General features: G+C 40.5%; 1 protein-coding gene across 2 annotated transcripts in view; it reads right to left on the bottom strand.

Moving 5' to 3' along the window:
* Positions 1–17649, bottom strand: part of CPQ (carboxypeptidase Q) — a 173617-nt gene that overhangs the window by 124942 nt on the left and 31026 nt on the right. For both annotated transcript variants that reach the window (XM_061995505.1, XM_061995503.1), the window contains exon 3: positions 10851–11058. In XM_061995505.1, coding sequence (XP_061851489.1) covers positions 10851–11058 — 208 coding nt within the window. The remainder of the gene's footprint in view (positions 1–10850; positions 11059–17649) is intronic.

Genomic DNA, 17649 nt, shown 5'->3' with positions numbered 1-17649 from the left:
AGAAGAAAATACCACTGTATCCTGTTGCCACAGGATATTGCCTTAGGACAGTCTCTCATTGAGATAGTTTCCATAAACAATTCCTGCTGCTATATTAATCCCATAAGTGAAAGGTATTCACAAATAATCAGTGGTGCTCCTGATTACCTCAGTCATGACGCATTACTACACATATTCACAGCTATTGCCCAGCTTTCTGCTACCTTTATGCCTCACACATTCTTCAAGCCTGTGCAAAGTGAACAGAAGATGCTGCCTACTCAGAAGACTATTTTTATAACAATCTGCAGTGTCAAAAGTGAGCATGTACAGTATCAAGCAGGATAGAAACAGGTTCATCAGTTGTCCAATTCACTCAGAGATCAGTTCTAAACTACCTTGACCGCAACTGCACTCTCCTCACTGAAAGAAAATAACTCTTCAACACACATATTTAGTACTTCACGCTGTGTGTATAAAACTCAAAACACAAGGCAATAATAAAAGCAGGTACTCTATCAGTGAGGGATGGTAATGAGCAAAGAAAGTTTCTTGAGTAAATAAATGAAGGCATCAAATCCATACATAATATAGGCAAACTATTTTCAGTATTTCCATCAAGAGCTAGCTCCCTGGAAGTAGGAGTGGTGGCACTGTTCTTATTAGTATGCACCACTATCAAAGAACATAACATTAGAAGCAATCAAGGAAAATTTCAAATGCCAACTTAGCACATGAAATGGAAAAAAAAAAAAAAAGATAGTAGATTTTTTTTTTACTTAAGGAATAAAGAAATAGTTTACTTTTTACACTCAGAGAAATTTCTTGTGCCCCAGACATCCTTTGAAAAACATTATTTCTGGAAACTTAACTCAGTATCTTTCTCTATCCAAAACAGATCATTCTCAGTGCAATTGACAAAAAGGCAATGGATTTAGTCATTTATTTCAAAAAGTTTACAGTAATAATATGTTTGATTGTATGTACACATCAGCATCAAGAAGACTTACTTGGCTGACATGCAGTGAATATCCTTAAGTTTGCCTTTCCTGGCTTACAAAAGGCCTTGACTCTGTTCCTGTGCTCGCTCTTGCAATTGCCATTTGATAATTAAGAGTCACAACGTGCACTGATTGAGTGAATCTTCATATCACAAAGGGCACACCTCTGGCTACTACGATAGAAATTACACCATAAACTGTTTAAACTATTACGCAAATGACATGATTTTCTTAAAAGACCCATGCTGTATGTCCATATTAGCCTTTCAGTTTCTGAATTAGTCTTTTTTAGTTTCTTCACTGAGCAGTCTCTGAGCACCAGTACTAGATTCCTTTCTGATGAAACTGAACTAGAAGATATGCTTCGTTAGTGCACCTTGCATGGCCCAGTCACTAACACATGCTGAGTTTCATCTGTTGCACCTAAATATTTAACTGTAGCTTTATTTAATGTATTTTAAAGGGATTTTTACTTTAATTATATCATCATGTGGAAAAACTCCACTGAAACACAAAGATTTATGTTTTGAAAAAACATTGAAAAACTACTTGCAATTAGAAGAGAAAAAATTTGGACAATCAGTAAATATTTTCCCTAACCCCAAGACAAGAAGATGCAAGACAATTTCATTAACCAAAAACCAAGGAAGCAAGTTTAGAGATGGATTAAAATACATCGCACCCCTGCAGATTTGAGAGCCCAAGTCTAGCTAAATTAGAAGCAAAGGAAAAAATGAAAGGACTGAACAGAACTGCAGGAAATTAACTCGCATACCACATGCATTAACAGGCCAAAAGCCAGGGTAACCACACATTCCTGAACTGACACAGAACTTGGAGAGGGGGACCGAAATTCAAAAACACCCAGGGCACTGGCAGCTCACATACACTAAGCCTGTGCACATGGCTGGAGATGTTATGTGTCAGCTTCTCTCCGGCTATGCATCCTGTGAGTATCAGCCAGTCTAGCCCCTGAACATGGCTAGACATGCAAGGGAGGCTGCATGGCTTCAGGAGCCCTGAAAATCACATAGTCATCAGGATGCCACAGGCAGATCACAAAAAGTTGTGTAGAAGACTGGGCAAAAAGAAAGAAGAGAAAGAAAAACTTACAAAAACTAATTATACAAGAACTCCTATTTCATTTTGTACATATAAACCAATTTCATTCTTCTCATTTTAACTGATGCCAGAGGCAGTGAACAATCTTAGTTAAATTCAAATGCCTGAGAAAAGCTGATTTTTTTTAGTTGAGTGGCAATTTGGGTGACCAATTTCATCCTACAACAGACGGTGTTACTGAAGAAAAAATGATGACAAACTGAACTCCTGTACTACCATGGGGTTGCTTGTTCACAGCAATCGTTTTGTTTACTAAGTAACCAAAATGAAAGAAGACAGTAAAAATGAAGCAGTTAGCTGAACAGCTTCTGAAATTGTTTTGAGATGTAGATTAAGTTTCAGAAATTTACATACAGGTCAAGTTTTTCTGGCTGAAAAGAACAGTCGGTGGTCTAGGCCATTAAATGGGCAACAGGGGCAGCTTTCTAGGGCAAAATGACCTGCCTCAGCCACTTGATTCTCAGTCAATGATATGTGAAAGGGAATATAGATCTGTTTAGCTAGACCATGTGCACACAGACCAACAGAGATGCTCAGAGACCTGACCTATGGCTCATGGCTGGGCTCATGTCCTGTATTAACTGAGAACAGCCCTCCTGCTCACATACAAGCCCTTACCAGCTGAAACACAATCCTACATGGACACGGCAGTGGTTCCCCTCTCCCAACAGCAGAACAGGTCATAGAAAGACAGGCTCCTAAGATTTTTGCAAAAAATTAAGTATGTGTCATGGTTTGACATGACAGCCTTTTCTGGTAAGGGGGAAGGGGCTGCAAAGATGGCTCCTGTAAGAAGTTGCTCACAACTCTCCCCAGCTCTGAGCCAGACCCACTTCTGGGGCTGAGCCAATTAGACGCCTCCACGATCACTTTTTAAGAAGAAGCCGGAAGGGGAGGTGTCTTCCTCCATCTTCTTTCTTTCTTCTGCCCCTTCTTCTCTTCTTCTGGCTGGTGGTGGTGCAAGGAGTAGGAACGGTGAGAGAAACAACCATGCGGACTCCAAGGTCAGTGATGAAAGGGAGGAGGTGTACTGTAGCAGAGACTCCCCTGCATTCTATGGAGAGAACTGGTGAAGCTGAGATTTATTTTCATTTCTTTAAAGACCCCGCATCAGCGGTACAGACTCATTCTGATAATGAGCCCGCATCAGGGGCAGAAACTCATTTTGCTAAAGCTGACCCCGGACCAGGGGCAGCGATTCACTTCATTAAAGGCCCCGAGCCAGGGACAGTGATTTTGGCCGGAGGAGGCCTTGTCCCGAAGGAGGGGCCCTTTATCACTATGGCCGGAGCAGGCCCTGTCCCGAGGAAGGGACCCAATATCCACAGCTGCAACTGTGGGGAGGAACCCACGACAAAGCAGCTCATTAAACTTATGCCCAGAAGAGGCCTTGTCCCGAGAGAGGGACCCTGCAACCGCGGTGAAGAATCCACGTCAGAGATATTCACCAAGGACTGTGTCCCGAGGAAGGGACCCTGTATCGGCAGAAGCCACAGCTGCTGGGAACAGCCCACACCAGAGAAGTTTGTTAAGGACTGTGTTCCGGGGGAGGAACCCCGTGTTGGAGCAGGGGAAGAATGCCAGGAGTCATCCTCATCTGAGAAGACAGAAGCGGCAGAGCCCATCTGTGAGAGACTGACCACATCCCCCACTCCCTGCCCCCCTGAGCCGTTGTGGGGGGAGGAGGTAGAGATATCGGGAGCAGTGAGCTGGGCCCAGGAAGAAAGGAGGGATGGGGGAGGGAGATCTTAAAGTGCTGGTTGTAATTTTCTCATCATCCTACTCCCTTTTTGCTTTTATTCCGTTCTGTTTCTTGTAGAATAAACTTTCCTACTTTCCTCTCTAAGTCGAGTACTGGAGTCTGTTTTGCCCAGAACCATAATTGGCAGTGAGCCCTCCCTGCCCTTGTCTCAATCCACAACAATCTTGCTTATCTTTTTACTCCCATTTCACTGGGTCCTCCGCCATCTTAACGAGGGTGGGGGTGAATGGGGGCATCGAGCAAGAAACTGTCGTGGTGCTGTTGTGCTAGCTGGGCCAAACCACGACATTATTGGCGCCCAACGTGGGGCCCCGAGTCTGTGGGACTTGGAGCATTACAGATTAAATTTGAGACAAGGATACTAATTGGGAGTGGTAACGGGCAAAACATGAACTGTACTGCTGACTATTGAGGTTTTAAGTGGTTCTACCTTTGGTGAAGGGACGAGGGGTGGATTTTTAACACCTCCTTAAAAAGCAATTCGTGAAGGCGAGGGGTGGAATGTCATGGTTTGACATGACAGCCTTTTCTGGTAAGGGGGAAGGGGCTGCAAAGATGGCTCCTGTAAGAAGTTGCTCACAACTCTCCCCAGCTCTGAGCCAGACCCACTTCTGGGGCTGAGCCAATTAGACGCCTCCACGATCACTTTTTAAGAAGAAGCCGGAAGGGGAGGTGTCTTCCTCCATCTTCTTTCTTTCTTCTGCCCCTTCTTCTCTTCTTCTGGCTGGTGGTGGTGCAAGGAGTAGGAACGGTGAGAGAAACAACCATGCGGACTCCAAGGTCAGTGATGAAAGGGAGGAGGTGTACTGTAGCAGAGACTCCCCTGCATTCTATGGAGAGAACTGGTGAAGCTGAGATTTATTTTCATTTCTTTAAAGACCCCGCATCAGCGGTACAGACTCATTCTGATAATGAGCCCGCATCAGGGGCAGAAACTCATTTTGCTAAAGCTGACCCCGGACCAGGGGCAGCGATTCACTTCATTAAAGGCCCCGAGCCAGGGACAGTGATTTTGGCCGGAGGAGGCCTTGTCCCGAAGGAGGGGCCCTTTATCACTATGGCCGGAGCAGGCCCTGTCCCGAGGAAGGGACCCAATATCCACAGCTGCAACTGTGGGGAGGAACCCACGACAAAGCAGCTCATTAAACTTATGCCCAGAAGAGGCCTTGTCCCGAGAGAGGGACCCTGCAACCGCGGTGAAGAATCCACGTCAGAGATATTCACCAAGGACTGTGTCCCGAGGAAGGGACCCTGTATCGGCAGAAGCCACAGCTGCTGGGAACAACCCACACCAGAGAAGTTTGTTAAGGACTGTGTTCCGGGGGAGGAACCCCGTGTTGGAGCAGGGGAAGAATGCCAGGAGTCATCCTCATCTGAGAAGACAGAAGCGGCAGAGCCCATCTGTGAGAGACTGACCACATCCCCCACTCCCTGCCCCCCTGAGCCGTTGTGGGGGGAGGAGGTAGAGATATCGGGAGCAGTGAGCTGGGCCCAGGAAGAAAGGAGGGATGGGGGAGGGAGATCTTAAAGTGCTGGTTGTAATTTTCTCATCATCCTACTCCCTTTTTGCTTTTATTCCGTTCTGTTTCTTGTAGAATAAACTTTCCTACTTTCCTCTCTAAGTCGAGTACTGGAGTCTGTTTTGCCCAGAACCATAATTGGCAGTGAGCCCTCCCTGCCCTTGTCTCAATCCACAACAATCTTGCTTATCTTTTTACTCCCATTTCACTGGGTCCTCCGCCATCTTAACGAGGGTGGGGGTGAATGGGGGCATCGAGCAAGAAACTGTCGTGGTGCTGTTGTGCTAGCTGGGCCAAACCACGACAGTATGCTGGGATTTATTGTGGAAGAAGAAGCAGAACAGGAGGGAATGGAGCATTTGAGGCCCATGGCACAACCAGAGCATACAGTATTTAAAAAATAAAACTTCAGTTTTAAAGGCCATTCTTTGCTGTAAAAAAAAACAAGAGTAAAAGAAATCCCACCAAAAGCACTGTGTCATCCCAGATTTCAGAAAACTTGACAGAACAAGCAGAAGTGGGGCATCTCTGCTCCTACTGGTGTGAATAAGCCCTTACTGTCCTTCAAAATGGTGTTTTAGGGAGAGGAAGAAGCTCTCCTTAGCAGGCAGGTTTCACATCTGGAACCAAAGGCAGCAGATCAAGCATTAGGAAGAGGAGATGTGGTGAGAAATCATCATACTAGCACACGAGAGCTGAAAAACGATAATAACTCACATACATTGACAGCAAAATCAAGAAGGCAATTAATTGTTTACAAAGCAGTGACAAATAAAAGGGAAAATGCGAGAGGAAAAGAAAACACACTTTGAGACTACAATGTGTATACAAAAAGGTATACATGACTAAACATGGTAGAAGAAAATATATCAAGTCAGATTATAAAAAGGGAAAATTACGGTAAAGGAAAAGCATCAGCTTTCAAATTCACATACATTACATAAAATGATACTCCAGCCCTAGCACGCCTGCACTTAGTTGTGTCACATGCATCCACTTGGGCTATTCCTGCTTCCTCTGTCATAAATCTTGAGTTGCACCATGCCACCTATTAACTCAGTTTTCATCCAGACATAGGTTTGGTTACAGTTACAAGAGCTTCACAAGCAGACATTGTGTCTTGGCTATTTGTAACCTGAATAAGGGTAGAGAAAGTAAAGGAAATTACTTACTTTAGATAAGATGCTGAATTCAGCCCAAAAAGAGAAGAACTTGACCAAGTATGTGTCCTTGTTAACAAGTCTCCAGATTGGGTCAAAGCACTCCTTAGTCTATTTTGGCCCTCTAATAAGTTCCCTGTTGGATTTCTTATATACTGGAGAGATTGTTCTGCAGCATTTAAAAAAAACAGTAATTGGGCTCTTGGCATTTATCTCTGAGAATTCTGAGGAACTTTCTTTTCGTGTTCTTGAAAAACACTCATTTTTTTTCTTCTTTCTAGAGCCCTTAAAGGGGTTATTGTTACAAGACAGTGTTAGGACTTTATCTAGTCTGTGGTCCTTGAGGAACAGAAGGATTTACTTACAGTTTTGCACTCACCATAGGATAAATACTAGATCATTTCAATAGCTAAAGGATACCTTTTATCTATAAAATGTTCTGAAAACATATAGTTTGGAAGCAAACTTATTACAAGCTAGCTTATTACAATCACATTTTTAACGATGCCTTGTAAGTTGAGTATTTTTGCTGTAAAAACATTCACTACAAACTGGTAAATACTCATCAGTTCATTGTACACAACAGTAAATATATGTATTATTTTAACTCGTACAAGACCATTCATAACAGCACAGTCAAACTAGTAAAGCAAAACCAGTCAATACCTGGATTACTTTTGGATGATTAGATTAAGACATGTTATATGAGAAGGTTCATTGAAAATATTTCTGCTACTCTTGACTGCAAATATCCACATTTAAAAGTTTTTTTTCCACAAAATTGCCAGTGATTCAGGAAATTGTTGCTGGGAAAAAGGCAGTCTTAAACATGCCATTTCAAGGGAGGAAAGGGAGAATTACCTACCTATTACAGTGACTTTCTCCTAAGTAAAACTGACTCTTAAATGATACCTATAAAGTAGCAAGAGAATTATCCGACTCACAACATGGGGACACAGCTGTGAGACAATTGCTGTGCAACAAGATAATACCAACTGTGTTACTGTCATCTCTTCATTGGCCAAGGAAGATTCTGTTACTAAATTTCCTATTCACTTACCATTTCTGTCCTGAATAAATTAATCCACTCCCTGAAACTCAACAAATCCTTCAAGTCTTTTGCAGTTACTGATGAGTTGTCAAGACCCCTAAGTATAAACACAGCAATGAGATTTTCTGAGTATATTCAAGTTCATCCCTTCATGCCCTCCTTCAGTTTGGAAGCTTGAGTCCTCAAGAGATTTCATTCACTCCATAATTATACTACAATATCTTAAAGAAAAATAAAGGGTCCACATAATCCCTGGCCAAAGGTTCCTTTCACAATTTTTGCAGCTTCTTGCCATTTCTGGAACAAGGAATAGCCAGCATAAGAACACTGATTTAATTCATGTTTTTATCTTACCAATTCTGTCTTGTCAGTTAGGCTTGTCTTGATGCTAATCTACTAGAAAGTACCTAGTTTTAACCAATCAATATTATATACATTGAAAGATTACCTAGAAATCACACTACCAAGTGGCTTCTATTGTTCCAGACAGCTTAATTCATTGTAAATAGAGCTAGCAAATAACTATAAGCAACACTGAAATCTTAAATAAAACCAACCAACTAAAAGAAAAAAACCACAAAAACATCATACCAAAGGTGATATATTTTAGGGATAAAGCAGCAGTATACAAATTGCAAGTATACAAAACTTTCTTTCACAACACTTAGAAGTCTTTTATCGGGTTTTTACCTATTATCTCTCACCCTTCTAACATGCTGCTCACTGCAGCAACACAATGTTTCTCATCAGTCAATCAAAAAGGCAAGTGACTTGAACAAACTGTGCCCCAGACACTGATTGACAAGCTAAACGATAACCAGTACAGAGTCCATCCAGCACAGCACATCAGTAGGACAAACAAGGAAACACAACTGGTGAATAAAACACAGGAGAAGGCATGGAGATAAGAACATCCATCCTGCCTACGGCAATATCTATTTTCTATTGGAAACAAGACAAACAGATTCAGGTATCATGGAGTGGCAGAAGTGATGGACTGGGCCTGAATACCTCCCTTGTTACAGGAAGGAATAGATTAACCAATTCCTCACACACTCAGAAAAAAAAACCCTTAAGTGAAGGTAAATGAAGAAAGGACAAAAGTACAGGTCATGAAAAAATGCTTCCTGGCAGAATCTAATTTTGAAATTGCTTTTGGGAATGACATCCCAGCTCCCAGTTTCAATTAAGGACTCAATACTTCTAAACAAACATGCATTTGGCATCTGTTTCTCTTCTCTTTTCATTCAATTCTGAAATCGTTGTAATGTCAGTACCCAGACCTAATAAACAGGTTTTACTACCTTCAGTCTCCACCTCTGTTCCTCATCTCTAAATTTTCCATTACATGTTAAAATGTATTTCTATAAATAGTCTGGTAAACAGAAGATACAAAGAGTTACTTTCAAATGAGCACCTCTACAGGGCACCAGAACTACAGACAGGACAGATCATGTTTTCATCTTCTGATAATTAACAGATTAAAGATCACATTAGTCTTATAACACTATTTTGAAATCATATGATTTTTTAGAAAAGTTTTTTTGAAACTAATTCTAGCAGTTCATGATTATGAAATGTATTTTAAAATCACAACTATTAGAAAATATATTGTAAACATCACATTTGTTGGGTATCAAGAAATACACTACCATAGTTTGGACTATCTGAACTCAAAGTACTTCATTTCTGAGAAAGCGTTTTAAACATATAATGTGAGCTTCTTTAGGGGAATATGAAGCATACAAAAATCTTATCAAACAACTACACTAGCAGCAGAGCTGTCCTCTGCACGTGATCTAATAGAATTAGTTGGAATTACAGCATTTCTTAGACTTTTGAAGCATCACAAATGGTGATATCTGCACACTTTTCATACTATTGAGAGGTGACCACTTATGTTCTATCTGAAACGATGGAATCAAGAGTGCTTCCAAGTGCTTGTCAAAAGCACTTCCCATTCCCAGTTTCAAGCAAGACCCAAAACTACACCACCCTTTCCCACTTACCGGTCTAGATTTCTGTAAGAACAAAACCCAGGAGCAGAGATCAAAAAGAATCCTTGGTATTATCCAAACAGAACACAATTCCAGTTTATAGTGTGGTAGACATTCAGGGTTAGGTTAGCTACTGCTGATGACTCCTCTGTGAGCAAACTGTGGCTGGGCAACTAGGGGGAGGAATAAAAGGTCTGTACACCTCTAAATATGTACTCCCAAAAAAAAAGTTACAAAACACAGCATCTCATGTGTAAACTGCATGTCTGTCTTCTATGCTGTTTTACGTAAGTGGTTTCATTAACACAGCTCTACAGTTTAAGCAGTTGTGCTTTGCATCTGACATCACTTAAAAGCCCTTGCCACTCCTGTTCAGGATGCAGCTCAGTGTTCAGAAGGGTAAGTAGGGAGGTGGTTCTGTCCCATCTGCAGTCCTCAGTCCAGCTCTTCTGTTTGAGCCTGCATAATCAGAACTTTCATTGCAGCAAAGCTCACTGCAGGCATTAAGCTCAGTGATAACTGGGTAAAATTTTTAAAACACTGTGTTAAAAGACCAAGTGTATCTGCAATCCTTTTACTTTATGGCTGGACTCTTTCCCATTTATTCTCTATGCCTCAGTTAGGCTTTTTCACAACAGATGAGTACTTTAAGTGTAAGATTTCAGAGTTGGAAAAAAACACCAGATGAAACCATTCTACCATTCAGAAAACTAAAAAAGCTCATTTCAGTAATGTAACACATATGATAAATAGGTAACATATCTAAAAAGCAGGGTTAGAATAATAAACCTTACTGCTAAAGTGTTCTAAATAATTACAATCAAAGCAGACTGTTCCTTCATCTAGTTCAAGTCAGCCTGTGCAAGTAAAACAACCAATACAATAAAAACTATATTTGCACTCCAGGCAAATATACAGAAAGAGCAGTTCATATTATTTCTGACAGTTTAGTACACACTATCACCAAAGACATTTGATTTTGGTTGATCTCAAATATTTATGGCAGCCTGGAAAATTCAGGAAGTTCTTTAAAACAAATATGTTACAAAATTTGGATCAGTAACTAAAAATGAAAACATTTTGAAAGAATGACAAAGCACAGGGGAAAAGAACTATTGTGGAGCCAATAGTTTCACAACCAAACACCCTCATAATTGGTAATGTTTAAATCATTTAGAACAAAAATGCCTGCCCAGAAATGACATGTGAACTACAGGCTTAAATGTGAGTCACAGGAAGAAAAGACAAAAATGCTTACCTATTAATAGAAAAAGAAGCAACAGATCTAATGAGGGATGCCACTGCTCCAACTTTAGCAGCTTCCACTGCTCCCTGTGATCTGTATCGCACAGTTTCCCCATAACTGGTGAAAGGCTCATTGTAGACAACAATCTTCCCCTTGGCCTCCCGAGCTCTTTGGTGCAGTTCGTCAAAAGAAGCTACCACTATGACTTCTGCTGTAATTCCTGAAAGAAAGCATTACAGTGGCTTTAGCATGGCCTTCCTGTAACTCTTGTACAGACAGTTTTAATAGACAAAAAATATGGACTGAGTAGAACACAGGAAATCAGATTTAACTTCTTACTGGAAAAGGAAGACTATGTGAAATGCTTCATCAGGGATTGGTACTAAATAGCTGTACTAGCACCCTGTGCCAAATACACATAGCTCTGTAAACCACGCTGTCAGGTTGGTAGTAAAACATAACTTGAAGGGCAAGAAGAATACATGGGGGGAATTCTGTTCACTGAATGTGCTTTAATACTTTATTGCAGTCATTTTTAGTACAAAAACATTTGCAAAAGTTGCCTATGGGATGAATAAACAAAGATAGTAATCTTTTCACAGAATTGTTTTGATAGGTTGCTAAACAACTTAGCTTAACATAAGACAACTGGAAGCACATTTTTAGGTGGACATTTATAAAATTATTGAATCCATAAATGAAATGAAATTAGAATTCTGCTGTTTCAATACATTTTGCAATATGCTTGTAAAGTAAAAAAAAAACAAATCTTCATACTCAATTCAGAAGAATCCCACAGTTCTACTGGATCTCTTTCTGGGAGTTTTCCCATGAACCCATCTTTCCCTGTTATGATACAGAGAACACAGGCAGGTACTTCTGCAGAACTGCTCATATATGGTAATCCCACTCATCTCTTTGTTTTTAATGGTTGGAGTAGTTTTAAAATGCAATATTAACTTCCTTGAAAAAAAACAAAGGAATGTATAGATAAGTAGTTTTTCCCAAAAACAGAGATGCTTTTAACTTTTTAGAACATTAGTTGAGGAAATATATTTCACAGCATTTACAAAGCAATTCGTTAAAACGAATACTGCTTAAAATCCAGTTTTGTTGATTCATTACAAAGATAAGCAGAAACTACATAACAACATAGGCTGATACTTTTCTTCCAAATATAGAAGTAACAGATGCCTGAAATTTTAGTATTGTACATTTCACCTAAAAGCCACAGGTCAGTGAAAACTAAAACTGATAACAAATTCCTAGCATGGATTTTTCACAGAATCACAGAATAACAGGGGTTGGAAGGGACCTTTAGAGATCATCCAGTCCAACCTCCATGCCAAAGCAGGTCCATCTAGACCAGATGACAGAAGAACACATCCATGTGGGTTTTGAAAACAGATAGAGAAGAATATTCCACACCCTCCCTGGGCAGCCTGTGCCAGGGCTCCCTCATCCTCACAATAAAATAGTTCTTCCTTAGGTTTAAATGGAACTTTTTATGTTCCAGCTTCTTTCCATTAACCCTTGTCCTGTCACTAGATACAATAGAAAAAAAGGATGCCCCAACCTCCTGACACCCACCATTTACATATTTGTAAATATTAATGAGATCCCCCCTCAGTCTCCTCTTTTCTAGACTAAACAGCCCCAGTTGCTGCAAACTTTCCTCATAAGGAAGATACTCCAGTCCCCTGATCATCTCGGTGGCCCTGCACTGGACTCTCTCCAGAAGTTCTCTGTCCCTCTTGTGCTGAGGAGCCCAGAATTAAACACAGGACTCCAGATGAGGCCTCACCAGGGCAGAGGAGAGGGGGAGCAGAACCTCCGTCAATCTGCTGGCCACACTCTTCTTGATGCACCCCAGGATGCCGTTGGCCGCCTTGCCCATGAGGGCACATTGCTGGCTCATGGTTAGTTTATCATCAACCAGGACTCCCAGGTCTCTCTCTGCAGAGCTGCTCTCCAGCAGGTCACTCTCCAGCCTCTACTGGTGCATGGGCTTGTTCCTCATGAGGTGCAGAACTCTGCGCTTGTCCTTACTGAACCTCATGAGGTTCCTCACTGCCCAACTTCAAGCTGGTAGAGATACCACCAAAATTTGTTGAAGAAGTCAAACTAACAAAATCAAACTATGTTTTTATGAAGAAAATGTTTCTCCTCTTTTTCTTTTCCTTCTTCTTTTTTTCTTTTTTTTTGGTGGTATGGGAATTATTTGGAGAAGATTCTGAAGTCTTCTATTTGAGACTGTAATACATGAAAAGAACTGATATAAAAATAGGAAAATCATCTCTCCCAGTACTAATGTATCCAGGCTTATGGCATCTTTATGATCAAACTATACTATACTTCAAAACCTTAAAGAAACTATTTCATACTAAAAAGTTTTGGTTTCTTAAGAGTGCACCAAGAGAGTGAGAGACATCTATTGCTACAACAAAGGTCTGTGAGTTTTAGCTACAGAACTAACTTAGAATGAGAGGTGTAAAAATTGTAACTGAGTAACTATTCAGATTCTCAGCCATACAGAAAGGTATAGAGAGCCAAATCAGAGCATCACCTTCAATTTTTACCTGTTTCTGTTGGCAAGCATGTGAGCATTCTAACAGACTCCAACTGCTACTAATGAACTGCAGCTTCAGCTGCCTACCTAAGAAGCATCCCAGTGACAGGATCATTGTTGTACGGAACTGTGCCACTGGAAATAAAGCCAGCTATCTGTAAAATTTCATTTTCCACAAGAAAAGTCATGGTCTTGGTAGTGTGATACTGCTGTATTTCATACTAGCTCTCCCCAGTGCTCTACTTGGATAGTACAGCAGGCACACGTTTCAGTAGTGACTGTTCATCAAGGGAAGCCAGGAGTCCAACTCTTCTTGTTACTATGTTAATGAACAAACACCAACTCTACAAAGAAGGCTACAGACAGCTGGTAATTATCCAGAATTCCTAAGAAATATCAACAGGACAAGGGGTAATGGGATGAAGCTGGAACACAAAAAGTTCTACTTAAACATAAGAAGAAACTATTTCACTGTTCAGGTGAGGGAGCCCTGGCACAGGCTGCCCAGAGAGGTTGTGGAGTCTCCTTCCTTGGAGGTCTTCAAGACCCATCTGGACATGTTCCTATGTGATCTAATCTAGGTGAACCTGCTTCTGCAGGGGGGTTGGACTAGATGATCTCTAAAGCTCCCTTACAACCCCTACCATTCTATGATTCTATGTTTTGCAAACCAAAACAAAGTTTCTCTCTGCAAGCTTAACTTAATGGCATCACAGTACACCTAAAGCATCCATTACAGTGCTTTCTGTAACAAAGTCAAACACCCTAGTGTAACTTCTAATTTAACAACTCATTTGCATTTTAGTCCCATTTTACAACATATCAGTCTCATCTATTAAAGTGACAAAATCAATTTTTATCTTAAATAAATACATGGACACTGGTACAAACTGCCCAAAGACTGCTCTTCTTAAGGGAGAAATGAAATTAAAAAAACCAGCAGTTTGTCACTTTTATGGGAATGAGATATCCTTTTTAAAAATGGGAAATGCTTCACTTTTACTGGGCCCTTAAGCAAATTAACAAAACTCTATCCCTAGCATCTCCTGCCAATTCAGTGTCTGGTGGCTCTGCTTCCCATGTGGAAAGCTGCTCTGTCTCTTTCGTACTCCTATTGTTTTCTGATCCAGAGCTTGGCTATGTGTCATTGAAAATCCATGTAATGAGGGAGCCATATTACCTGCTTATTTAAGCAAGATATAAAGATATAACCCACATGGTCCAAAATATTAATACAGAGCATTTGAGGAATTAGCGAAGTAAAAGGCATGAAGAAGACAGAATTATGAAAATGATAAACTTGTCAAAAGGTATGAAGCTGAAGATTACTTTTTCTTGCCCTACAGAACATTACACATACTGTTGTGTTGGGTCAGTGAGCAGAAGAAGATATTTAGTACTGTGGTTTTCCTCTCATTTCTCATATTAAACAGTAAATGGTACCCTTCCATTTCTGACAATTATTAAGGTACAAGAAGTGTGTTAATGGTGAGAACAATTGGACAAACTTCAACTACCAACAAAATTATATACTACAAAAACCTCTGTACATAGAAACATATCTTTTTTTATCTAAATACTTGGATATACCACAACTTTGATGATCATGCTGCCAGTTGAAATTAATGGCATGGCACACATTAGCAAAGTCTAAAGTCTGTCACAGGAAGGACAAAGACAACACTGATTACAGTTACTCTTTATCAACTACAGAAAGTCCACTTCCATTTATATATACATATATAAGCACCTGTAAATCAGCACTTGTAAGCCAGCTGTCTGCAACATTGCCATATATCAGAAGTCTGACTCTTAGCATGAAGAATTCTGTCAAGAGTCACCTCCTAGCACCTTCTTACCTGCCAGCAATCATGCCAGAAGTAGATTAGTTCAAAGGGAATTCCTCATGAGATAACTTATTCTTCCCAAGATAAAATGCAGCAAATATTTAAGCCATTTTGGTATCTGAAGCTATACTTCTGTCTGTGTTAGTAACAAGTTACAGGGAAGAGAAACAAAAAAAACAGAAAATTCACCATATTATCAGACTTTTAAAACTGATGAATTGGTATTAATCTCATCAAGGAAACTTCATACAGAATATTGTTGTTGTTCTTGACCATGTCAGGACATTCCTGAGATTTGTGAAGCTAGTCTCTATTGGTTTGGTTTTTATTTATTATTATTCTAGAAACACTCAACTTATTGCAATCAATTGCTGTACTAAAAGATGACAAAGCCAGAAAGACATATCATTTGCATACTGTTTAATTTTACTGGATACTAATTTCCTCATTACTCAATTATGGCCTTAATCTCTACTTTTTTCCCTGAGTCTCATTTTTGTCATCTAATTAACAGTGACAGTCCCTTGGAGATCCAGTTACAAAGCCAAATGCAGCCATCATTAATATGACAATATTTTTTTTCCAGTAATAGTAAGTGAACAACTCACCCTTATGTACCTTCCAAATTTCATTTACTTCACACTGTGTTAACATAAAAATTATGATTTCTAGTGCAAACTGCCCTATGGAATGGCAGTGCTGCTGATCTGCATGCACTGAAGCTGCCAATGTCAAATAAACAATCTGATGAGAAAGGCAATTTTAGCTTATAATAATTAAAATATGGGGAGTTTAGGTCTAGACACAGCAAATCTGGAAAATACAACTAAATCTCTGATAAACTTCTCTATGTGTCACATATTTAAAATTTTTGCATCCTGATCATAAAATACTACCTGAAATATCAACACAGAAAGTCAACAACACATCCAATTGTTCTGGTACTGGTGGAGATTTTGAAACTGGGGAATAACATATCTGAAATGCCTCCTGGCCTCTGCAGTCATGAGAGCCAGGAGGACATAGAATGCTACCTCTTCATTCATCAGATCATGAGCTAGGAAATCAAAACACCTTTTCACAGTAGGAAGAAGACAGTAGGAGCAGCAACATACTACAAGAGCAGCGTATGAAACCTATCTGATGAACACAGCCCTGCCTTGCAGACCAGCAACATCAGACCACCCTCATTTTTTACCTGCTGGATGGCCACTACTTCTTAGATTTCTCCATTTCCACCTCAGCTCTCCCACAAAGCTAGTTTAGCCTGCAATCTGCCACATCAAAGTATACTGTGTCCTATGTCAAAGTATACTGTATCCCGTGCCAACTCCAGACACATGTTGGTGGCATTCTCAAACTCTTCTGACTTCAGCCTGGCTAATCCAGTTGTCTTTGAGACTTGACCATCTCCCCAGGATAAAAGTATCATGCCCCTGCTCCTTTCTGAAACATGCACCGTGTTGTGCCTATTTGCAAGGTAGCTTTTTTCACAGAGTTACAGAGAATCTAGAGGTTTTTTTTGCGTAGGCCACAGGAAAACATTGCACATACAAAGTTATCACATAGCAACTGAGATGTGCAGTTCTCCTGTAAAAATGACACTATTGGACCCTGGGTGATACATCACCCTGCACAGACTGAAGCATGTTCTAGGATCAATGCTTCTGGATGAGGATCTAAGAGGATAAAGCATACAATAAGGAATCGAGGTGGGGGTGTGTGTGTGGGTGTGTGTGTGTGTGTATAGAATATTTATATATGTTATATAGACTATTGATTTTTTAATATATATATATATTAAAAAAACACAGAGAAAAAAAGAAGCAGTATGAAAAGAGGAAGATAAAGGGAAACGAGAAGAGAAGGAAATTAAGTAAAAAAAAAAGCCCACAGAGCATAGCAAAGCTTAGTGAAGCAAAGCAAAGAAAGCAAGCAAGGCAAGGGAAGGGAAGTCCTGGCAGTGGTCGGCAAGAGAGATTTACTTGGGGTGGCCTAGGGAGGTCCCCAGTGGAGACTCCCATCATGAGATGGCCCAGGTAACCAAAGACTATACAAATTAGGTCAGAAGTCTGAGATGAACCTCACTGGAAGTCCAAAGGCCCTCAAGATGGTCCAAAGATGCGATGGAACCTCACCAGCTGAGCACCTCGGAGTGGTCAGAGACATATATATATATATATGTTATTCAAGCTCTTCATCAATGACCTGGATGAGGGCACAGAGTGTACCCTAGGCAACTTGGCTGATGACACCAAACTGGGAGGACTGGCTGATTCCCCAGAAGGCTGTGCTGCCATTCAGCGGGATCTAAACCGGCTTGAGAGTTGGTCAGAGAAGAACCTTATGAGGTTCAACAAGGACAAGGGCAGAGTCCTGCATCTGGGAAGGAACA

This window comes from Colius striatus, chromosome 4 (genome assembly GCF_028858725.1).
Source record: "Colius striatus isolate bColStr4 chromosome 4, bColStr4.1.hap1, whole genome shotgun sequence".
Lineage (NCBI taxonomy): Eukaryota > Metazoa > Chordata > Aves > Coliiformes > Coliidae > Colius > Colius striatus.
Note: the sequence above shows the minus strand (reverse complement) of the source record. Positions and strands in the feature narration are given on the sequence as shown.